Here is a 25,681-nt window from a genome sequence, read left to right on the forward strand (position 1 = left end):
TCTCCAGGAGGGGCAAAGCACTCGTGAGCAACAAACTCATAAACCACTAACAATTGAAAGGGTAAATATTGAGGTGTTTTCAAGCAACTTAATGATTTTCAACTGTTTTCAGCCGTAGTTTCTCGTTTCTTTTTTTTGTTTTAATCCTTTTATATTTCTCTTTTTTGGAGGAGAGATAGTGTCAATTCTGATAAAATTCTATTGTAACTGATGAGTACTTCATGGCTACTTCACAGATACTTAACATTTGCCAAACACATACTCAAAATCTGTACAGATCAATTAGACGAAACTCATGTGATTGGTGACTGCAGGGCTTGACCCCACTCAGCCTGATGCTGTATGTACATGTAGGTAACAAAGTGCCCTCTGCCGTACATGCACAATGTCTACAGGCCCAGGATGGAGGGGTTTGGTGGATCGGCCTTACCTGCTGGTGGAAGCGTCTTTGACCTCCAGGGTCCCTGCCACACTTGCCAAAGTCCGCAGGCTAACGTTGCCCGACTGGGAGAGGCTCGTTGCCGAAAGACCGACGGACTGCAATATGCCTGCAAGACGTATAGCTGCAGGCAGACAGATTAATGCCACAGATATACATTCAGTTCTTTAATCCTTGATTGAAAACCAAAAACAGGTCTTAAAATCATGACTTAAAAAGAAATTGCTGAGATCTTTAAGTTCTACCACTGCAAGCCAAATGAATCTTTAAGTCTGTATATTGCCCAGAATAAACTTTTTTGTTATTGGAATGAATACAGGAAACAGAATTGATCTCACATGGAAACTAAATGATTTCAAATCCAGCTTTCTCCTTCCAAACACTGGGGACACCCTCTTCACCATATGCCACAAAGAGTCTGGTTAACTCTTGGCCTTCAAGGATAGCTGCAATCAATTTTTGTGATTACCAATCTCCAAAATGCACCTTTGTGCCTCAGTTAAGCTTATTTTCATCTTTTGTTTCATTATTTCAGAGGGTATTTTTAAAATGCCTTTGGGTTTTTATGCTGAGATTTCCATATTCATGCTCAAAATTGTGATGTCATCTCAGGAAGATGTGTCAGTGTTATATTGGTTTGTACACAAAAAGTCCTACACTTTTGTAGATTTTCCTGGACTAATTTTTCTCATTGCTGATTGTTGTTTATATGCAATGTGCATAGCAATAAGAAACCACCAATCCCTCTCTCAAAAATGTTTTCAGTTAGTAAATTCTGGGTCCTCAACTTGAACAGGAACACCTACGCACTGAGTCATGTCTTCCCTTAATGATGTCACAGCAACAGTGCCCTCAGTTGTCCAATTTTAATTGTTTAAACACATGCACTTTTAATAACCAAACAGGAGTGTAAAAGAGGTATCATACAAGGAAGAGTACAAAGATGCAGACAATTGTGTCAAAAAACACAAAAATTCATTGCAGAGCACTTTAAACTTAAGATGAGAGCCAAATTCTGACATCAGGTTCAGTATTTGCAGTGCAACTTAGCAAGTTTGTACGATATGGAACAAGACTGTAATACATATACATTTCTCTTGATACTGTATTTTCACTGGGCCAGATTGGTTGCATGCCCGGTCAATAAAAATGCATATTACCCTCATGCTTGATCACTAGTCCCCATCCCACAGTCCAAAGTATAATGTGGGCACCGCTAACCAGCCCACTCCTATCCATTGATACCTGTGCTATTTTCACCCTTGTAGTTGATAATAGTAACATGCGGGGGTAGCAAACTGCAATACTATCAGCTGCCGATGGGGTGCTATCATTTTGGGTTAAATACAGATTCTACAAATATATGTTTCAAATCCATTAACTTGAAGTTTGTTCCTTTGTATGAGTTCCTTTACATGAGTTTTATCGGATTGAAAGATACTGCTTTCCAGCAGGACAGGGCTGACCGACCGACTGACACTGACACGACTGACACAGTGCACTGAGTTTTTGTGTTTGTAAACCTTTCTGTGCAGTGGCAGACCAAGACATACGTGCACACTGTTTCAATTTAATTCAAGACGCTACAGGTGGAGGAAAATACTGACAAAAAGTGGGCTATGATGTATTATCACCCTCTGGGATGCAGAGTGCCCTCAGTATTGCCTCAGGTGCTCTGGGTCCCCAAGGTGTAAAAATATCATGTCTCACATCACAGCAGTCAATAGTTAATAAATATCATACCCTCTGTGTTGTATTCCTCTGTTTTCTGCCAGGCATCTTCCGTGACAATCTGGGCTTCTCTGTCTCTTTCTTGGTTCCTCGTCATCAGGCCTTGAAGTATCTCCATCGTCCGTTCATTTATCTCATACTGGGGGATTGCAGCCCCTGCAAAGGTGCGCTCCAGCCACGCCCTTACCTGCAGGACAAGAATTAACAGCAAGTTTTTGCCGTCAGTAAGGCTAGATTGAATGAAACGAAGCTTTGAACTTTTCAATGCTTGATTTACGTTTAGTTTCTACGCATTTGAAAGAGGGCATTGGGCTTCATTTTGACATCCTGAGGAAAAGACGTACACGTAATGTGGGTGAAAGCATATTAGCCAATCTCAGCACAGCTCTTGTTTGTCAAAGCAAAAAGGACATGAAGGAAGAGATGGGAGCTGTGTAGTGTCATGCTGTTGACAACGATCAAGAGAGTATACATGTGGCCAACTTTCCGTGGTTTGGCAAAGTACTCGTGAATTTTGCTATTTAATGAGATAATAAAGAGAATAAACCTCCCCAGCAGACATCTAAATGTAGCCTGATTACACTAAGAAGAGATCAATGAAATTATGTTGCACAAAGATTTGTGAGGACAGAGCAACAGCAGAGTAAGTTGGCATAGCACATGGAACTCTTTCCGGTCTAGCCTAATCAAAATGAACAAAACTTTGCTTGTGCAATTACATGATGATTGATTGTCACTGCGATTGTATTCTTGGGGACCCCCCATCATGCCATTCTTTTGTCATTTTAATCTTGCAAAACTGGTTAGCCCCCCACACCCCACAGAACAAAGGCAACACTCTTTTTACAATGGCGTTACGCTGAGGCTATTTTTTTTGGAAATTTGAAATTATAATTGTGACTCTCTTACTGATAAACGAGCCATGCAAATTTGAATCCACCATTTGTCATGTGTTAAAACACTCACAAATTCCCCTCATAAAATATCCCTAAAGACCCGTCCCTTTTTGGAGAACAGTTATTGAGCATGATGTCACAGTCATCTACGAAGGTGAACTCAAAAAGTTAAAACGTAGCTCTCCCTTAAGTGCTCATGGTTAACGTCAGGCCTAATTAATCAGGTTAATGAGAGGCGCGGAGCCAACATCAATCATGTCAATGACAATGCCAGTGTTATGCCCCAACTATAGTTGGGCCTGTCCCAACTATAGTTGGGCCCGTCCCAACTAGAGTGCTACAGTTGGGCTTGCCCAACTACAGCAGAGAGCCCATGTGCATGATGTGCCCAGCATGTGTCAAAGTCATTTTGTTTACAAATGTCATGTCATTGGTCATAGGGCTAGATGAACAGATGAAGTGCCACATTTTAGATGAATTGTGTCAAGTGTGAGACACATTGACTTGGATAATGTTGAGTCATTTTCCACAGCCATTGCTTAACAATAGTTGGGCCAGCCCAACTGCAGCACTACAGTTGGGACTGTTCCAACTATAGTTGGGTTTTACGCTATAGTTGGGGCGTAACACCAACAAGTTGAACAACAACATATGCCAATCTGACACCGGTCCGGGGCCAAGTTCAACATTTTCCGTTGTAGTTTACTCTTAAAGTTAATAAACATGTCGGTTCCTGTAACTGGTGTCTAATACCTTACCTCTCTGTGTCTTTCCGAAACAACTTCGTCGCTTGACATTTTACCGTGTTTTACAGCAAGCCAAGTGATAATGGAGATGTCAGTTTTTTTTCAGAACATTGTAAACTCATAAATAGCGCCCTCATCAAAGCTTAAAAATTCCCGCCACATTCTTATGCTGCATCCGAATCTCTTGTCTAGTGCTAGGTCTTCGCTCAATTGGAAATACATAGAGACAATAGACCTAGCCGTAGCTCTGGAAGCCCCTTTCGGACATGGCCTTAGCTCCGCATTCACTTCCTGGTAGTTAGACTTCACTACAAGTCGTACGAGCCGTTTTCCAATGGCGGCAATTGGTATAAATGATGCATTAATTAATCAATTATTTCTGGTCACATTCGACAAACTTTTCGTCCTCTTGAAAAAGAAGTGCTGGGACGACTCAAGTTGTGCAATCAACTACCACAAAATTGACAGCTTCGCTTGCTGTCATGCCATAGCTAGATTTCGGGTCAGAACTGTTATTTCGTCAATACTGGAAGACTCCGACTGAGTGGATCCTCACGCTCAGAAACTTCAACGCTCTAGCTCTCCTGGCCTGTAGTTTTCCTTCTCAGTTCGTATAGTGTCTCCTGGTTGCATAGGCCTCTGTGCCATGAAACATAACGTTTAGTTAGACATCAAATACATCGAAGGTTCGGGTTTCTCTCACTCGGTTTTGATGGGAAAGCGTCATAATTCCTACTAATAGCTTAATCAGGCTTTGCAATAAAAGGTGTAACTTGAAAGTTAACGTAAGGCTTCAGCCGGCACTTGCTGGCACTTGTTAAATTGGCGCTTGAGCTCCTGTCGGGTGCTTGTACCGTACATGTATAAGTCGAACAAAGCAGAGCCTTCTGGACCCCAAAACATTATTAATTCGGCACTGTCTAGTTGACCTTGCCCAAGTTACGATAATATGAGCAGGGGCTGACTTATCACATCGGTTTCTTAGCTGGAGGCCAGTAGGCCTAACCCTCTCTGAGTAGACTCTCAGCGCATCAGAAGATTTTGTTCGGCGAGGCATAGATGTAGGCACTGCAAGAAAATGCCTACGTAACATTGCAAGTTTACTGCCAATTATTGGAGCAGACCTGCAAAAAGTGAAACGCAGGCTGAAAAACACTTCAGCTTGTACAGTGTTGTCGAAATTTAGTACTGGAAAAGTACGCGGCCAGGTGTTTTTTCTGCGCTTTTTTAAAAGCTACCCACTCCACCAGAGGAATCGGAAATTGCCTCCAAACCACAGTAGTTTTATTATAGGCCTACAGCGCATTGCTACACCCTCAGTGGCCACGAATAGGAAATAGATCTGTTACTTCATAACTGTTGTATCAATTAGAAACTACACTGATTTATTCAGGCTATCAACGGTATAACAGTGCAGATGCAAACTACTCAAAGAAAACACCTATGAACATAGGAACATGTAACAAGATTGCCAAAGGTGCCTTTGACTAGCTTCGACGAGTTGACGTGGGTTTAACCAAGATTTGTACTGTGCGGACTCGGTAGGCCTACTTAACCCACGCATTTTCATTTGCTCACACATTTTCTGTCCCCTTGATTTTGCAAAGAAATTTTTTTAATGGACATTTTCAACTGCCGACCTGGTTTGTCTCTCAACGCGGGAAATAAACAGTCTCGTGAGATGCTGAGATGCTAAGCAAATGAGTTTGGTTTGTTTAGCCCGCCCGCCATGCATGAGCGGGCTCTTATTTGCACAATCAACATTCTTTACATGCTTTGGACGGCACAGGTAGAACCACAGAGGCCTATGCTTGTTTTAGTTATCCAATCATTTCGCTACGTAAAGGAAAAGCTGCCTCAGCCTCCCCATTCAGAAAAAGTAACAAATTTCACGACTTGGTGTTTTCGTGTATCCGGTGACTGGTAACGCCAGTCACTGGTGGCCCCCTTTAATGGCAGTAAGTGTTGTGACAGCTATTGTATGGAGCCGCTGTTCCGTGGCAGTCGTTTCATGCATACAAAACCCAGCACTATGTGTAACACCACTGAAGGGAGCCATCAGCTAGAATGCCCAACGAAACATCAGTTTATTTGTCTATGCACTGCCAATCCCTCTTTTACTCACTGAAAGATGCATCCCCCGTGCTTCTCGTTGCCATCATAATGAGCGTAAATCCTGGGGGATGGGTGTATATAAACCACCCCCCCCTTTGGGGTTTGGGAGGATGGTCTATTAACCCCCCCCTACTTTTTTGAGCAAAAAATCTTTTAGCCGATTGTGAAGAATTTTCTGGAATGCTTGCAAAATCACTACAATGGGAAAACAATTTTAAGACGACTTAGAGACAGCTCTGACACTGTTAGATCTTGCACAAGTCCCTTCTACTTTACTTCAGCTTTTGCAAAGTTTTACTATGTAGGACCTTTCTAATCGAAAAAATATAAACAAAACACAGTGAGGGAATTTTAAACGAACCACATGCGCAAACGACATAGGTCGCTGTCATCCACGGAGAAATAACAATGTTTCGTTCCACGAAGTGACCCATCTGGATAGGTCGCTGTTTGCGCTCATTAAATATGACAATAAAACTTTAACAAAGTGACATATATGGTTTTGGCGCCCCATTTTGACCTAATACTTAACATTTTTGCCCAACCAAATATCTCATATATTAATTTAACTATCTTACTTTATTAAAATACGAATTCTGTTTCAATAAAAGTTAGTATAGTAAGGGAAATGAAAGATCCAAAACGGACCCAATTTCAAACGCGTTTTTCTCGAAATGTCAAAAACTGAGATAGGTCAGATAGGGGTACGACTGACGTGATGTGCGCGCGCTTTACAGCTGGGTTCTAACATTTCGATAAGAGGAAGTTTGAAAAGTGCTTGTAAATTTTCAACTACTTTCTCATTCAAAAACAGACTTTTTATGCGCACTGAGATCAAATTAATCAGTTATCGCTTAAAAATCTGTAGGGCAGGTGTTATAACACAAAAATTGAATGCTTTATCTGTCGATGGAAGCCTTGGGAAAATAAGATGCTCCGTGGATCACCTCGAGAGGCTAATTCTACACCACTAAAAGCAGTCAATATTTGTATACCGATCAACAAATAAACGAAAACCAGAAGACTGATCTCAGCGGACGAAATCGATCTCGCCTTCTTGTTCTTACGAAGCTATAAGACTGACCCTTTTTGGCCTTATAATTTTCCCCCACGGAAATCTTTACCAGCCTAAACTAAAGTTGACCCAGACAAAATATACGGGTGCCAGTCGAGAATGGCAAATGAGCTACGAGGATGTATTTTAAATATTTCATAAAAACTCACAGTGTTTACAGTTTTCAGCTTACTCACAGCTTTCTATTTACAGAGGAGATAATATCGAATGTATTTAAATAAAGTAAAAAAGAAAGAAAATTTCAGTCGGATTATTTCGTTTGGTTGCAAATAGTGACCACTTCAAAGTTAGAAAAACTTGACAGGGTTTGAGAAAGGGAGCTTTTGTAACACAGAGCAGCGCATATATTGGCACACGTTTTTCATATACAAGAACGATTGATGTCAGACTACCGCAGAATCTTGACTGGATTTGAGCAAGTCCTGTGGCACATCCCAGGCCACCATGCTCAGCCGCGTAGCTGGCCGGCCTGGCTCCGGAGACGCAGTGTCCGAATCACGCGACACCTCGGCCTCGGTCGAGCTTTGATTCGGTATGCTTCCTGTGAGCGGAGCAACGATGGGCGAGCTGGTGCCGATTTTACCCGTCGGCGTTGATAGCTCTTCCGCGGTGGCACTTTCGGGATCGTGTTCATCCATCGGCAGCTCCCTTGTTTCAGTTTTCTCATTCTGTAGAAGTAACACGGGGGCAGGAATCGTTGTTTGTTTAACATGTAATTTAATTTCATGATTTAAGCGGCATTGGGGGGGGTTCTTTGACGAATTAAGGAAACTGTTTCTAGGATTTTTAACAAAAGTACCGGCAATTCATACATCACATCTCTTCTCTGTATACCTGACATCCCTTAGGACATCCCAAACACCGAACCAACGACCAATGCACATTGTAAAGATATTAATAACGTAAGATATGAAATCGTGAAAATGGATGATTGTAATTTTAAATTTAATTCAACAGCTGAAATGGGGCACGTAGCTGACGCTGCACGGCGCAATGTGCGTGACATAATGGTAGATAAAGTAAAATGGCGTATGTCCACATAGCCTGCTCACATATTAAACGAAATTATAAATAGTTGCATGCACCACCGTGTGGACATGTTCTGCCCTTGCTTACCACGTAAAGGCTCATTTATGCAACGAGCAGTAAAGGATATTCAGACCTGTGAAAGGTATCAAACATTGGTTTCATGAGAGCAGACAAACCCTGCAATAGGGTGAGGAACCGCAGTATTTGGAGACCTATATAAGCGATTTTTCAAAGATGGGACAGGATCACACACCTCCTCGTTGGGTTTTACAGGACTTCACAGAAAAGCTCGACCACTGGGATTCTGATTATTGAACAGCCGCAAAAACTAGCGAGACCGTATGAAGTTTTGCAAATTAATATTAATAATTTTCCATAGCACAGAAATGAATTTTTTCTTTTTAAATGGAAAGTATTAGGCCTAAGCCCCGTTATCCAAACATTAAATATCGAAGAACGTGTACGTTATTGTATGGACTCCACCACAATGCATGCATGTTGCTTGTAACTGACAAGCGATAACTGGTTTACATTCCCGGCGTCCGAGCGTCCGACCCACGAACAACAAATCGAGCTGTTCATGAATATTCGAGAACAAGCCGCCGAACTTAGCCTATGAGCCCCAAGTGGGACTAGAGAGAGGGCGCAACTTTCCCTAGCAACGGGGGCTCCTTTGGTAGGGCCTGCACGTCGCTTGTTCTCTTCACCAGCACGGCTCTTTCAACCGATGAGGGGGTGCTTCTGCTCAAGGCGGGTAAGCGGTCTTAGCTATAGGAGTGTGAATCATGATGTCATGGACTGACACGCGTGATTATGCACGTTTTCGACGCGCCTTCGATTCCTCCCGTGGGGCGCTACTTTTACTGCAAAAATTCAGTCCGAGTGGGTTATCGCCTTGAGCGTAAAGGCAAAAAACGGCGCGACATACCATCTCCTTCAACGCTTTCAGTCACCGTGAGCTCTAAACTTCCCTGTAAATTGGCCCACTTTTGCTGCTGTAAATGTACTACAGTGCCGCCAACAAAAATGTCGTCTCAGCAGCAATGTGCCCAAATGCATTTTTTCAATACCCAAATGTCTGGGCACACAAACTGTAGTTTCCAATGGGAAAATAATTATCTTCTTACCAGTCTTGGGAGGAGACTAGTCTTCAAGCCTTATTGCCTGTTGCAACATCGGACTTCCCTTAGAGAGAAATCCTCCTTAGCCACGATTACAGCCCTTATTCAAGTTTTGTTTCCCCGCGAACTGTTATAAAATGCATGCATACCTCTCTCAGCTGTGCTTCCAGCCTTTCTCGTTCCAGCTGCTCTTTGACCAGCTGGAGCTCGGGTGCAATCCTCATTCGGTCCACGGTGAGCGCCCGATTCCGCATCAGAGTCAAAGCCACGAACCACTTGTTGCGAGGCCACAGTTTCTTCCGGGGACGACCGGAGCTGGTTACCTGACTCAACTCATTGTTGTCCCACACGCCTGCAAAGCAAGAGACGGAGAATTGAAGGACTCCCATTCCATACCATTCGCTGGGTTTGGCATCTGTGTCTTTAAGCTTCAGATGCATTCTTGTCGATCGTTATCCATGTTATTAACGTTTATTTATTGCAAAATTGGAAAGGTAAAATACGTAGTCCTGTCAACCTTCCATGAGGTTGATCTTGGAATTCAAGTTCTCATTTAGCCATATTAATTAAATTTGGACCTGTTTGGTTTCTCGGTTTGGTTAGTTTGTTTCTCTAAGCTTGCCAGAACACTACAGCCGCTTAGGCCTGGGAAATCACACGACGACGGCACGCCGCACGAAGTGCAATATAGCAGTCACCTATTGCCTAGGTAAATTTAAAGCAACTGTTCTCCAACCGAAGAACAGAGGACCGAACAATAGGGAAAATTTGCCAAATGCAAATCCTGCTACAGCATATGAGTCTTTAAATTTCTTTACATTAGATTTTACAGGTAATCAACCCCCTGGGGGAAATCCATACACGTGTACAAAACAATTAATTTTGATTGGAACAAACCCGTTTTCTTTCTGGGCTTCCGTTTCCAGAAAACAAGCGGCAACTTCTTCTCCCTCGTGTCTTTGCCGACGGACTTCCACAGGAAATGACAAAATGTAATAAGAACTGGGTGGGTGTGGGCCACCTCCAGCTGCAGAAAGCCCAAGTAGGCCTTGAAACCTGAAGGTGAAAAGGTGAAAGGTCAAGTATAGGTCAGCGAGGGATTTTATGAATTTACGGGCTACAACCGACCCCTATTTGCCTCGGTCCTTCCAAATGATAGGCCCTACAGACTGACGAATAGTCTGGCCTGATGAACGAGATGTGATTGTAAATTGATGTGATTGATCATTGGAACGATCATGGAAAACACTATAAGGTTTTAGGATAATTCCTACACTTTATGTGTTATTGGGTGACAAACTGATGTCGTTGTGGTGGTTTGGGTCGCGACAGGATTGACTGGGGCTACTTATAACTGTTGCCCTCAGCCACATTTCGTCTCATGTAAAACTTTCTTATATACTAAGCAAAATAAGTATGCTATCAGCCTTGAGCGGAGGCACTCCCCATCGGCTGAAAGGAGCCATACTTGGTCAGGAGTGTTCATTTTGTTGGCAGAGATGCGACTGTGACGCGTGCATGTCCTATCTTTTACTGTTGGTAAACCAGCGAATTTCAGTGTCGACCGATGAAGAAAATTGCTCCCTCTCTTGGTCATGCTCGAGGCTCATAATAAGGCAACACGAATGACGTGAGATTTATAGCATTACAGAAATATAACTGTGTCTAGTCTTACCATGGTCCCATAGCTCCTAGTCCATCATCAAGGTGCACTTATCAATTCTGCCAATGAAGAGGACACCGAAGAAGACCGCTTTGATGATTCGCATGAGGCAGGACACCAGCCCCACGATGACATTCAGAAAAAGGGTGATGTACACCGTCAAATGAAACAGCCGTCTGATGGAAGCAAGTGGACAGAGCGGGAAAAAAGTACAAGGAATTAGCAGGATTTAGTATTGACAAAAAAGAGACAAGAAACTGAAAATTCTCCTTTTCTTGAAATTTTAATGCCACGCACGAAGGAAAAGTATTTCGACGATTTACTTGGATACGGCGAAAGTAATAAAAATATTACGACTTAACCACAACAAACGTAGCATCATCCTCCAGTAAAACTATTTACGCTGTAAACCATATTCTTGATACCAAAGCATTTGAAATATATAATTTCAGAATAGATGACACAGATTCCTTTGTACCAAGACCGTACCAGGTTGCCACCAAAATGAACTCCTTCCATTTAAATTGAAATGTATCATTAAGATTGGGTCCAAAATGCGTCCATTTTGAAATGATTGATTACAAGGTAGATGGATCTACCAAAGGAATATTTTAGCTCACAAAAATTCCTCCTTGAGCAAAACAAAATAATGCAAAGGTCAAAATATAAATACAGAGTCCTACAGCAATATCCTTAGCGGCAGGTTATACGCGAATTTTTGACGTCACATTGAATACTGCTGTTGCAAATTTGCACAAGTAGAAAAGCCAGTTCATACTTGGCACAAAAGCAAACACTGTCTAAACCATCTCAACTCAAGCGTCTTTCGCCGCAAAATTAATGTTGTGAGACCGTGAATTCGCTTCGCTTTCTAGTTCATGCCTGAGGCATGCATGAGCCGGCCGTAACACAAGTTAATTTCGTCTCGTGACGTAAGCATTCAGGTCGCTTTCACACTGGCTTCCTTAGTAAAACGAGGTAAACGGAGTCTCACAGACACCCCTCTCCTGCCAACCTGTTGTCCAGGCTCAAGTGCACCTTCTCACGCTTTTTCTCCTTTTCTTTCTGTAGAAAGATTATGTGGGCCAGGGCGACCTGGACGTAGTAGAAAAGGAACCCCACGACGAAGGTGAGCCTGGCGGAGGAAAAGACATACAAGCACGGGTGAAATACAATCCAAAGGCAGTGAACCTGTCCATTCATATTATCAGTGCTTGAAGTTCTCCTTTTAGTGCAGTGTCATCACAGCATTCACAATTTTTGGCTCATACTAATTTTAATTGGGTATGAAGCCAGTCTACGCCCAGTTACACGCTAAGATTGATCAACAACTGCAATATAGCTAGATACACAGTTTTGATATCTTAAGGATTCTGACGATGCTGCTTCAAATAAAAACGAGCATCGACTTTTTTTTATTAGCCACATCCAAGAGCAGAAACACCGCCAATTACAGGAATGGAAATAAATAAACTCAAATAAATGTATTTTAAATTATGACATATAAATGATAAACAAAACCACTAGATAATAAATAACGGATATGTATGTGCATGTATAAATAGAGAATACACAAATTATTGATGCTAATGAATCCTTGTCGTTCTGCACAAGGGCATACGTTCAACATCTCGTCACTGCGAACGCCTAGGCGGAGCCCTCGTTGTTAGGTTACAAAGAAGAATCAATTGAGCCTATGCACACAACCTGTTCAACAAACAGCGTAAACCTTACAAAAGTGTTGCCAAATATCTCGACCAACAATGATCAATATATTAACTTTCTCCACTCAAGTAGGGAATGAAGTGCGGGGTTGAAAATACAGCAAACAAATTTTCCCCTTTATATCAGTCAAGGACAAATTATAAAATCCTCGTTTTAAAAAACTTTTCCCTCACCAATATCCTTCGAGAAATGACAGGGGCCACGTCAACTCATCACCAACCACTTTCAGTTGATAGATGACGAAATATCCGACGAAAAACATCAGCAGCCAGGAGACAACTTGGTTAATCAAAAAACCTGAAGTTACGACAGCAGAACAAGTAGGACAAAAATCACAACCAATGAGGCGGTAATGGATGACCTTGCTCTCTCTGTGTACAATTAAAAGCGATCCGATGTGTTGACAAGATAAGTGACACTTGAACCCTCCGATGTATTCGGGCCGATGACAATATAGACCTATTCTTCCTATTTTTTGATCAATACGCTGCAGCAACATCCTCCAATATATATGTCTATTATTCAAAAGAAAGTACCACAAGGACCCATGAGATTGTAATTGACTCTGGAAAGAAGTGGACAGGGCAAATCTTTATGACACCATGTGCATGACAAGAGAGTCCTAAAGTGGCACTTGACTTCGTCTTTTCATCTTGTTTGACGGTTCAAATCATCATTCGTTTACGTGTGTGTCTGCCTTTTGATTAAAACTAAAAGGAACATCCAGAAATAGATCAACTGCAGAACATATAAAATTTGTTTGATGTTCACTTGAAACAAAAACGATACCCACCCCATGCGGAAAATGCAACTGTATAACCGGAAAAACGGAGATTCGCCACCTGCAGTGTAAGATTAATAATAAATAAAGAAGATGTAAAGATATGGGACGTGTTTTTAGACATTTTTGGAGGTTCCAGTAAGATTTAGTTGGTTTGTCACAATTTTATACTTGAGAAGAAAACTGCACAACAGAATAAAACAGGGGCAGATGAAATAATGTTGAAAGATTTTCAAATTAGGCGGAAATGTATTTCACAAGTTTCAGTTATTGATCGATGGCAATATTTTTCATGAATAGAAATATACACGATCGGCTGTAACTTGTTACATTGGAAATCTATGCTTGGAGACTTGATTAATTTTTTTTAAGGAGATCAAATCTTTGTACACAGCAAAAGCTTTGACAGTAATATGAATATTTTAATTAAGAAGTTTGGAAATCGGATATTTGCACCAATGTCTGGAATATTAGTAACATCAACCAGACTTTTCAGGGCACGAATGGTGTATGTAATTAACCCTTACCGTTATCTTTGTATGGACACTGTGGTTTCTTAAAATCCGCCGACATAATAATTAAGTATGAAACAATTATTGTATAAATTTAGTCTACGGGACTTACGACAAGGGCAGGTAAACTGAACTTCTCCTTGGGACAAAAATCGCGAACTCCTCTCCATAGCAAGAGCGTGTGTTCCCTACAAATCAGAGAGTACATTAAAGCTATATATCTGGAACATCATTATGCGACCATCACGTTTCACTTATCATTGGCAATGAACAAAAATAAACCTCAATAGCCAGATTGGAATTATTATCAATATTGTCATTCGTCCGTTTGCACCTGCCGTTTCATTTTTTTGAGATTTAAAATCACAATAGCACAGGACCAAAATTCTTTCGTTGGTCCTATGGATATAGGGATATTGAATCAATACAGTAGCTGTGGTGTACCCAAAGGGGTGGGGCTCACCTCCCCCCTCAGAGGCTTAATTTGCAATTAAAAATTCATTTCAGAAAACTATACAATATGTAACCATATCGTAGACTACTGGCTCTGATATAGGGCCCATAGGCGTCATCCCTGGGGCAAAATGGGCCGGGGGGGGGGCTTACGCATCACGAGCTCCATACTTGCGGGATTCTGTTCCAGTCTCTCCTTCTGACAAATCTAGGTGCGCCACCACACTGCAGTTTTGAGGTATGCATGTGCATTAACGTAAAGGAGGTTTATTCAGTATCCAACCCAGCGCTACCTGCGATTCGTCATAAACTTGAAACACTTTTGTCTCAATCTAGATTTCTGAGTTAACCAAGGAACACTACCTGTAACATATTTGAACGTGGATGTTGTAGAGCACGGCTAACGCGATGGCAAAGTAACATGCGATCCAAAACGTGTCTGAAAAAAAGGAAGAAATTATCCTGGAGTCATGAGACACACAGATCTGGCGTTTTCATGGTAAATTCATAAGATATTTTAAAATGAATTTTGAACGCACTCCGTCTATCTCTTTCATTGATTTTCTCCAAGCTTTGACGTCATAACCATTTTTGCTCCTTCCCATTATATTTTAGGCTGCATACAAACTGTGCAGCATCATGTTCCTCGTTCTCGCGGTTCTGTATATAGCACTGTCAGTTAAGCACCACTTTTTATGAAGTCCCCCTTTACAGCGTTGTCATGTTTCCGAGCAGTAAAATAGCCTGCGACTCCCCAATCAAACGCTGCACCCAAGGCCTTGCTAGACGAGATATTACTCCTTTTGGAAAGCACAAGTCTAATAACTTATGTTGATGTTTGCAATCATATTCCGCGAGTCCCATGGACCTATCTTTTGGAGACATGCGAACAAACCTTCGGCAATATTGAAGAACATTCTGGCCTCAGTCACGTAACTGGTCGCGTTGACGAGGGAAAACGCCTTGTACAGCAAACCATCCTCACTTAGAAGCTGATCTGGAAAGGCCCATAATGCATTGACGAGTGTGATATACAGAAGGCCCACCTGTCAGTGAAAAAGGGAAAGGAAAAGACAAATAATATGATGAGACTTTGGAAGCCAATGGCTGACTACTGCATACACCTGCTGTCGACAGAGGCGTGTTATTCAATCAAGGCCGAATCCAATTGAATTGGACAAGACCTGAAACTTTACATCTTCACCCCTGGATTTGTTTTAATTTTTGTTTTCCAAAGTGTCATTTAATAAATAAAGATTTCGTCTAAATTTTAGGAATATATGTTTATTTGGGGAAAAAAGCCAAGGAATTTTGTCCATGGTTTAGAATTAGTCATCGCGGAACAATAAAATTCTACGTAATTTTGTTTTATCGACTCATCATTCTCATCGTAAGCTTTGAAAAGATTTCCAAGATCACGTTGCTTCCGATCTAGCATGGATGACTCGAGAACAAGACGCACGGACAGTAACACGGGCAGTTACTAAGGGTAATTCAGTTATCGTTTAGTGCATGGGAAATAGTTCAAATTAACCGTTATGGTTTAAACGCTATTTTGGAACCTTCATGGACCAACCAAAATACTAAACACATTTCACCGTCGTCCTTCAATATCTGTCTCGCTCAAATTTTAAAAAGTCAACATAGGGGGCAGTATCCGTCCCGAGTGGGGCCAAGAAAGGGAGCGACACGGCTCTGAGCAAACGGAGATTCTTTTGGTGAGATCATGGAGGTGTGATTCTACCTCCATGGTGAGATCTGCACTTCGCTAGTTCACAAACGACCATGAAATGCACGCTTTGCGTGTCGCTACCATTAAAATAAACAGTTCCCACGCACCAATACCACAGACTTCACATTAAAAACTGTAGGTAATGTAAAGGCTTCCTTACCACTGTCAATCGATCTCGTTCGTGGAATCAACAGTTAGGATGGTAAAACAATCCAGCCATCGTCTTTGCCAACCGCCACAGTAAAATGGCTGCCGGTGGCTTCAGTCGGTACAAATTAAGGTATTGCAAGTCCATACACAGACTACCAGTCAGCAGCTCTTTGTCCTGCTATTTGTGACTGGTGTTGTGTTGCTCCATCGATGGTCTCCGACCACAATACAAGGTTTAAGGGTACATTTCTAGCTTTGGTGAGTCAGTGAAGTTCCTACCTGGTATGTTGTGATGGTAGCTAACACGCTAGTGCAGATGCTGCGCGTTGAATATCGGAAACCTGTGACATCCAACCAATACGGAATGAAAGTCTATAGTCTCAGTGCACGTTCTGTCAAAGAGCATGGTAATGACTATTCGTGCAAAAAATACACGAAGTGAAGCTGAACCATTAATATGGAAGAATCTACTATTCTGAATCCACATTCTTTAACTTAAACTATGCCTCTCTCACAACTATGTCCTGTAAACAAAGGGAAAAAAGTGTCACCCGTACTGATGCTTCAGGGTACGAGGTGATTTCGATTCGGTGTTCAGTGTAACTGTACTTAATAAAAAATCATTATTAACCCTTGCCTGGTTGCACAGCCTTTACTGAATAGAGTGACGTAACAGCAGCAGTTTAAAAATGAATAATCTCAGGGATACAGGGATATGCAGTTCGCTGGTCGGAAAGGGAAAAAAGGCAAGCCCAAGTGTTAAGCCCAACCAGTAGACCTTCCCCGCGGCGCACCCTGATTCACATAACCGTCAATGAGTCCGGTAGTTCATTAGTGACTTAGTTTAATCACAAAACACCCAAACCCTTTCCAACGCAAACTGTCATAATTATGAAGCAAACTGTAGGACAGAGAGAACCTCCCCCCAACCCTGTGTTGGTCTTTGTTATACTGGTATCTCAGGAATTCTTTTCAGACATCTAGGGGGGATGTGCTAAGTGACAATAGGCTGGAGTGGGTATAGGGATTGGACTTGTAGGTGGCTACCCCTCTGTCCCATTTCATGTCTAGTATAAAACTGATACTCGACAACAATTAGATAATGAAAGATGTACGTTTCACGCGTACGCATGCACCTATATCTTGAACCACTGAAGGAGTTTTAGGTAAGTTTGCAAGCATGTCTGGACTGAAATTAATAAGTCGAATGATGGATCGTACCCTTGCTTGGCAGCCCTAGTTTTGGTTGTATGCAGGGTACTCGTTAAATGAACAACAAACGAAAGCACACATACCAGGTGCGTGGATCCATATTTTCCTGATGATACGATCCAATAGCCGTTTGCTTTCTCTAGAATGAAACAAAATAAACCAGGCTCAGTTTAATGTGGGTATTGGTCTGAAAATTTGCTTTTATTCTGAATTTTTCATGTATTTGTTATGAGAATCAACCCTCTGATTTTTGCTGAAAATTGTTACCTCGAAACTACTAATCTATCTACTAATTTTTATCTTTTTTATCCTTTTTTTTGTTGGTCTAATAATTTTGTTGTAATTTTTCAAGTTAATTTGGTATTACTTTCAAGAAATGAGAAGTATCGAGGAACTCACTCCTTTTCCGGAGGACTTAAAAGAAATTTCACCCGTTCGTAGTAATGCGTCTTCTTGAAGTAGTCCTCTTCCTCTGCCTGGGCAGTGACATTCTGTAACGGAAATTTAAAGATGTATTCCGCGTTATGTTGAAAACGCGGGGAAATAACGGGCTAGATTCTGTCAAATGTGTTCATGCGATTGATCAAAGGGCTAGCCTAAAAGGAGATGACTCGTGCTTTTGGATGACTACTAACATAACTGTGGACGAATCACAGGAACCGCTGATTCAGTGCGGTGACGTGAGTGAGGGTGAAATTTCCAAGGATGGGGGCAGTAGGGGTGTACACATTGTTTCAGAAGGGCACTGAAAGTCAGTAGGCCTAAGCCTCGAACTGTATACATGTTGCGCTCGTTTCAACACTCCAAAGGGGGAAAGTGGCCCCCGTGTGCCCCTCCACAGTCACTCCACCGATGGTACGTGACGACGATTTGTTTATTCTATATGCAGAGGCTGTGGTTTGGGGGGTTAACCCCCCCCCCCCCGCTCTGAAAGCAAAAGGTAAATAATTGTGGTAAAAGTAATTTTAAAAGATGACATCCTGTAAGGTTTCTTATTATTATGTACACCAGTCACTGTACTGAATTAACCAAAGGTCCACCTACCTGGCCGCAACGATCGGGCTGAAAAAACTCTGATGAAAAATTCCTAGATTTCCACCTGTTTTAATCTTCAATTTGAATTAGAAGAGAAAAGAAGGTAGGAGACGTTGGAGCGAAATCAAGGCATCAAGGAGAGACAGAATTCGCCTGTTGACTTTTGTAAGTTTAGAATCCTGCCCCACTGGAAAAGTAAGTGACATAGTGGTGGTGTTGGTGGTGATGACCATGGTGGTGATGGGGGATAATGGTGGTCAAGGGGTGATGGACGACGAAGGCAATGATGACCAGGAACATGGTTAAGATCAGCGGTTGAAGACGACTGATATTATGCTCTGTCTAGGCACTGATATGCATCGTGACTGAATATATGGCAGGACATCTAAGTTATGAAGAGGACATTAATGATATATGGTAACAAGTCGACCCACCTTCGGTTTGCAGAGCTTTCTCCGTATTGCCTTTAAAAGTTCAATGGTAAAATCGATGTTCAGAAAGCTGTAGCTTATGTACACGGGCACAGTCAACGCAATCGTCGTATTTTTCGTAAGCTGCTCACAAAAAGGAATCAATTGTAAATTGTCAATCAATCTGTAAATCAGAATTTAGGGTAATTACTGTCGCCTCTGTAAATTAGGAATTTTGTATGGTAACAACAGTATTGCTTTTAAAAATACAACTCTAAAAATTCCAACAAGCATTTGACGCAGTTAGTTTGACAGAATATGTCAAAATAAAAAATGAAGTCACATGGCAGAAAACTCACTGGCAAAGAATAAATATGAAACTAAAAAAAAGATCTTACCCCTTCACCCTTTTCACAGAAGACAATTATCATGAGATTGTAAGAAAGCCTGCAGAGAAACGAAAAGTGCTTTGCTGAAATGAACGTAGAGAAAACCTGATGCTACCAAGAAGGGGAGTGTGGATGAATTCGTCACCTCTACCTGTTGTGTGCAATAACAAGGACGCGCCAAAGGTCTACCTTCTAAAAGTGGCTGCGATATTATCACTAGATCACTAGGCAACAGCGATTCTATGGTCTCACCACCACCTGTACCTCAGCGGATCCTATCGTGCGTGTTACATATCCTCCATAGGATTTTGTTTGTTTGTTTGTTGGGTTGTTTGGGTGTTAGTTTGTTTTTGTTTTGTTTTGTATTAGAATGAGAGAAATACGACTGGGATACTATCTCATCCCTCCTGAAGGGCATATCTTGCCCAAAGCCTAAATTTCCAAAGGGACATATGCCTAAGTTTACATAAAAATGTACTTTTGCCTCCCGCCCTTGAAAAATGCCCTTCCCCGGAAATTCGATCCTCTCCTGCATGAGTGCACGTTCATTTGCCTTTGAGCTTAAATATGCTTTACGAAGACCTGAAAGCACTAAACAATACTCAGAAAAAAAAATTTACATTGTCTATAGGCCCCTAGCTAGAACAAGAGGGGGCGCAATTTTCCAAGCAACGGCGCCTCCTTTAGTAGTAATTACGCATCGCTGGTTCACGAACGACCATGAAACACAAGCGTTGTAGTTGCATCGCTACTACCAAAATGAACAGTCCGGACCAACATGGATCTGGTCAACCGATGAGGGGGTGATTCTGCTCAGGCTGGTTAGTGTAATTCGGCAACAAGAAAATACTGCGGTGGCAAAACGCTCTCGGATAGGAGGTGCGCGTGCGTTACTTGTCACTTCAACCAATAGGGTGTCATGATTTGCCAAAGCGCGCGTGCCTCAAGCTTAGGGGATACCGAAGTATGAGCGGTGCCAAGGAGGTTACGGCGTCTCCTTGGACTAATCTTAGTGGCACAACAACGTTACTCGTTCAAATCAACAGGTGAAGTGGAGTTAATGTACCCGGTAAAGGACAAGAAGTAAAGAAAAATAAATGACGTCTTATCCAGGTCTGTGTACTAAAATGCGCATGGCCAGAGAGCAATGCGTTAGTGACGTTCAATGTTTCGGCCATGCGATTCTCCTCTCCGTCAAAGTGACGTTATATAGGTTTGGGTTTTTTTTCCAAAATCGACGCTTCAATTGTTTTATCAGTCAAAGAATCCTCACCACTATCCTTAAAAAGTTGTTTTCAAAGTGGCAACACTTTCAGTTCCCTGGGGCAACCCACCGCCCCCCCACACTGGATGCACCACTGCATCTTTCTGAATCACAGTTTTATTTTGCTCGGCTCACACAGCAAGCTACAACGATTAATGAGTCCAAATCGCCTCGTGTCATACTTAGATGAGATTTGAAGCTTTTCATGGTGGAGGTAGCAAGTAAACTAGATATATCTCTTTCTTTTGAACATGTGGGGTTCTGAAAAGAACCGGTGGTACTCAACGTTTTGGACAGTACGCTCTGTCCGTCGTCAGGACGAAGCAGCTTTTATGGTGTGTAGAGGGCGTTGAGGTGTGAAGGGGATGCTCACTCCGGATCCAACTGAGGTCGTGTCATACTCACCAGATACTGGTGTACATCACACCGATAACATTTCCGATGATGGGGTGCATGGGTCTGATTCTTAGGCACAGCAGGATCGGGAAGAATACCAAAGAGATCAATAAGACATTGGCCAAGCCCACGAATATTCGCACGGTGCCTGGGAATGGAAGCAGAAACGGATGGTTATAGGGCGCACGAGTTCGAAAGTGACTTCGTCATACATGCCGACGCGCCACGATTTGCAGGCTCCCGTTAGACGATCGCTGAGGTTGCGCGTAACTCTATGTGCAATGCATATGCAGTGGGCGTGGTTTAAACTGAAGTGACGTCACACTCACCAACCGGGTAAAGAAATGCGTGCCAAGAGAATATCCAAATATAGTTTCTTGGGTCAAGACCGGGTTTCAGGCTGGAAATAACGCGCACCTAAGTGTAGAGGTCAGTGGTTGGGATGCTGCTTGCTAACAGCTGAGGCCATTACCCCCGAGGGTGGATCCAGAGCCATATATGTTGGGGGGGGGGGCTTTTTGGGGGGGGGGAATTTTGGAACTTTTTCGTGCAAACATTTTATGGACTTTCTAAGAGGTGACACTATAAATTCTAAAACACTTTTAGAGGGAGGGAACTGAAATTAGCTGAAATTCCTCTCTTTCTCTTTTAAACATTGACTCTTGCGTTTGGTTTTTTGGGGGGGAGGGGGGATTAATGGACCCATTACCTCCCCCCTGGATCCGCATCCGTTTCCCAATGTCTTGTGAATTATCGCCGGTAGTTTCGCGTTTAATATCCGATACGGCGACCACTCCTTATTATAGATTAGTGTTCAAAGACAATAAGACACCGAGACTACGCGTGTCGAGAGTAACCTGAATGCTTTGTGACTGAATTCTCTGTGTCCCTTTGTTTTCACAAATCAAAATCAGAAGTCCTGACGAGTACTGTTTTCAAGGATGTATAGCACTGCGCACGTAGCTTGACGGATGTGGGCTGGTTACAGGGAACGCCCAGCTCCAGGAGGAGGTAATCCAATTGCGTAAGTACAGGGGAGGGGGTGGGGCATGCGCCACCCAGCGGGTGCCCATAGTGTCCCCCCCCATTTGAAGTCGTTCATATATGCAGCTGCAGCTTATTTGGGGTTCCCCTCCACCTTGGAAAATGTGTGCACCTCCGGGTGCCCCCTGGGACATTTAGCCCTAGTTAACACTACTGCTTACCTCGGAGCATGTTGTGGATATGGGAGAGATTGGGTGAAAAGATCCATTTCCCCATGAACAGCTGCAGAACACTGGTTGACATGACGGAGAAGCCACTGGCGAAAGACCAGCGACTGTCGTAAGAGTCCACTAAATTCACTGGGCTAAATAAGTTAAGTTGAAAAAAAAAACCGGGCGTGTTAAACGCACGAATGCTATAGTGTTCATTTGTCGTGTAGTAGGCCTAGATGTTCTCCATTCTCATACAAGACGAAAACTCTCGCGAGAACTTTTGTAATACTTGCTTTTCTTTATTAAAGTCAGTGGATTGTTTGTTTTATACGGGAGAGCGGTGTGAACAGATTTCCTTTGGTCTCTGAGAAACTTTCTGTGATAAATTTGTAACTGACTCTCGTCCTAACTACACTTCAATAAGGCTAAAGAATTCGAGGTTTCTACAGAAATAAAATGAAAGAACTCACTATGGAATTCCGGGTCTCTGAAAACAGCAGTTAGGCCAAAGGCTAACCCTTTCTTCCAGCAATGAAACTAGCAAAATAATTGCCACCTGCAAGAAACCAAAGAAAGATATAAGAATGTAAACCTCTTTTATTCATCTGTTGAGAACACAAACGCAGTCTTGTCGCTGTCTTATCACAATCTACCCCCCCCCCACTGTAAACCATTTTTGTGCTTACCGATATTGGAGAAGTTACCCAGACCCAGTAATCGATCCTAATGCTTTCGCTGGCACATCCTGGGTGGGGGGTTGGTACGGGCTCTGTGGCATTCAGCATTTCACTTGGGGGAAAACGAAAGGAGTTTCAAAGTTGTGGTCATTTGTGCAAATTAGAAAAAGTCAGTGGTGATGGGTGATGACACGATGGGGTTCAATGTTGCGGTTGTGGTTTCGATGACAATGATGAAAGTTGAAATATTTTCTTCCGCCTGACTTTATACTGCAAGTCTCTAGAATGCGCTTTTCAGCCTTTCGCGTAGAGGATTATATAATTATGTCCTCTCACAGCAAAGATAAAAACTGTCCACTTTTAGCCATTTTGTCACACCTATATATACCACTGGTGCTATCCGAGCCCATTTTTCCGTTGTATCCATGCAGCGTTAAGGAAGGCGTAAATCGGATTTTTTTCCCACCAGTTTTGAAGATTTACGTGAAGATGGTTTTTAAAGTCTGTACAAACAAAAACTGCCTGTCCATGATTAAAATTCCCCTTTCCAAATGTATTTTGACTTGCATGTTAACGGGTAGATTTCCCGATCATATCACACACATTATAGGTGGAGAGATGCTTTAGTCTCATTGGGCTTAAAATTCTCAATATGCACTGCTATCCACTTGATTTCAAAAAGGAAAGTCATTCTTTGTTATTCATTTAATTCACGTGTCATTTAAATTCAGTAAGTGTATTGAATTTGATTGGAGACATGTGGAGCAAGAGATTGACGAATAAACCTTTTGCGCGGAAGTTAATTTTGAATAGAGTCTAGTTCTTTAAATTCACCTGAACATAACAACTTGAATTCTCCATACTAAAAACACTGTTGCTATGCCTCGTGATTCGGGGCAAGCTTTTGCTTAGCAGAGACGCCTTGCAACAATACACTGTTCTCAATGGTTCAGAACGGCACAAAGGAACCAGTCCATTCCTGAGATGGTGGTCGCTATGCGAAAGCCATCCCCGAATAACGACGTATACCAATAGTGTCTTCAGTCTGGGGAATTCAAATTGCTACGTTTATGTGCAATCCCATAACTCAGTGCACCAGATTTGATTTATATTTAACTCACAAAGGGCTTATTAAAGCAGGCAATGTTTTGCGGTCGGACCATGCATTTTCTTCATAGAACTAAGCAAAATTAGCATTTCGTACCTTCAAGAAGTTCAAATCATTTGTTGTTGTTGCATAAAGTCAGTGATTCAGGACATTTATTCATAGCTTTTAAATCACACTTTCTTTTCAGCTCAAAAAGAATTAGAAAGGATATTTTTAAACTCGTATTACTGAAAAAATGAAGTTAAAAAAAATGACACATACAAGAACGACATTTACAATTCAACTTTCACCAAAAACTAGAATTATTTAATCTCAAAAACGAGTGACAACATGAATATCACGGGCTACAACATGAGAAAAAGGGCCGCAATTTACAACGAATTAGAATGCTATAGCCGCGAAAGGAATTTCCCGAAAAAAATTAACTATCATTTTATCAAAACAAGAACTAACATTACGTCGTGTCCTTACTGAAACTCAAAGGAATGCACGGAGGCAGAGTCATGATAGAAAATGATGCTGCAAAACCAAAATGCCAATCTATAAATATGACACATAAAAACAAACTGATACGTAGATAAAACACTCCTCTTCGATTACGGGGCACAGAGGGTTTGAACCTTATCAATTTTTCTCTTGGATGCTAATCACATATCTCATCTTAAGACGTTTATCTCTCATGCTGACACTTGAAATTGGTGAATATAAAAAATAGTTCCTCGATGAAAATTATGTCCGAATACGTGTACCTGTTGCTGAAACAGGAAATCGTATTTTTTTTTTAGATTTCACGTTTTACTGTGATTATGAAAGAATTCTGTGGTCCGTTATTTGTGAAAAATAATAAAACGTTTGATTTGAATTTCCTCATAAAGCTGATCATTTTGTGTTTATTATATATATTACTTCAGTCACAAAACAAACCACGTTCGAGTCTCTTCTCAGCAGAGTTGACTCGTCGTACTTTCATTGTGGTATAGTCCTTTTGTTGGGTTAAGTGAAAAAATTACATGTTTACTAACACATAAATACATGACAGAAGTGGCTATGCTGGTATTAAAAATGGTGGTGATAATGCTATTAATATGATTATGCTCATGATGGGGATATAAATGCCTCTTGTGCCGAGAGCGCCAAAATGAAATAAGCTATACAAAATGGCTTCATACATGCAAACTTTTACTTACTATGATGCTGCATCTGTGTACAGACTACCGGTAGCCATGTTGGCTAGCCCTCCGTCGAGCGTCGTCTCCAGAAAGTACGCCTTTTCTGTGATCGTAATCCTGCACTCAGTTGGGATCTACGTGTCGGAGGTGAAATAATTGCCTGTACAGATTCCAGCGTTTTCAATTTACATCAAAGGGGGGGGGGTTGGTACACGTCAATACTTGTGGTTCACTGCAGATTTCTGTGGGCCTATTTTACGTTTTCTTCGCACTACACAATACATGCGACACGCATTAGCAAATTCCATGCCTTTCTATAACGTGGTTAATGATTAAACAAAGAAACTGACACAGTATACGGAAAAGGACATCTTTTGTAAATTGAACTTCGCTCTTGCTATGACATGTCGCTGCCTACACGCATTACGTTGAGGTTACGGCATAGAAAGGGCGAGTACAAAGGCTAAGTCAGAGACCAGACAGGAGAATAGCAGGTACCTATAGGTAATGGCTTTGGGGAGTACTTACAGTGGCATAACTGGTTCCCCCCCCCCCCGCCGCGGATGTTGGTGCCACTGGGTACCCTTCCCCCATTTGAAATCGGTGAATAATCTCTGTTGAGTATAGCTATGCCGCTTATGGTGCCCCTTTTGAAAA

General features: G+C 41.9%; 2 protein-coding genes and 1 pseudogene across 4 annotated transcripts in view; 1 reads left to right on the top strand and 2 right to left on the bottom strand.

The window, feature by feature from the left end:
• The window catches only part of haus1 (HAUS augmin like complex subunit 1), a 34,852-nt gene extending 30,803 nt beyond the window's left edge, over positions 1-4,049 (bottom strand). The window contains exons 1-3 of one of the 2 annotated variants that reach the window (XM_087136712.1): positions 3,820-4,049; positions 2,183-2,352; positions 431-563 (exon numbers count right to left, since the gene is read on the bottom strand). In XM_087136712.1, the coding sequence (XP_086992838.1) occupies positions 431-563; positions 2,183-2,352; positions 3,820-3,863 (347 nt within the window). In that variant the 5' untranslated portion in view covers positions 3,864-4,049. The remainder of the gene's footprint in view (positions 1-430; positions 564-2,182; positions 2,353-3,819) is intronic. The other variant, XM_087136713.1, reaches the window with a different exon arrangement.
• The window catches only part of LOC110986820 (sodium-dependent phosphate transport protein 2B-like), a 369,275-nt gene that overhangs the window by 320,881 nt on the left and 22,713 nt on the right, over positions 1-25,681 (top strand). The gene's annotated exons all lie outside the window — the stretch shown is intronic.
• Positions 5,503-25,317, bottom strand: LOC110986814 (stimulated by retinoic acid gene 6 protein-like; annotated as a pseudogene). Its single transcript, XR_015425314.1, has 20 exons — positions 25,043-25,317; positions 22,757-22,859; positions 22,541-22,626; positions 22,080-22,222; positions 20,884-21,022; positions 19,224-19,272; positions 18,850-18,969; positions 17,780-17,871; positions 17,464-17,519; positions 16,448-16,509; positions 15,182-15,332; positions 14,650-14,725; positions 13,946-14,021; positions 13,334-13,382; positions 12,714-12,837; positions 11,831-11,950; positions 10,828-10,991; positions 10,050-10,208; positions 9,302-9,504; positions 5,503-7,670 (listed from the first exon to the last, which is right to left on the bottom strand). The product of XR_015425314.1 is annotated as a stimulated by retinoic acid gene 6 protein-like (transcript).

The sequence above is a fragment of the Acanthaster planci genome, linkage group LG05, assembly GCF_054643075.1.
Source record: "Acanthaster planci isolate LZ-2023a linkage group LG05, COTS_SCS, whole genome shotgun sequence".
NCBI classification, from domain to species: Eukaryota; Metazoa; Echinodermata; class Asteroidea; order Valvatida; family Acanthasteridae; genus Acanthaster; species Acanthaster planci.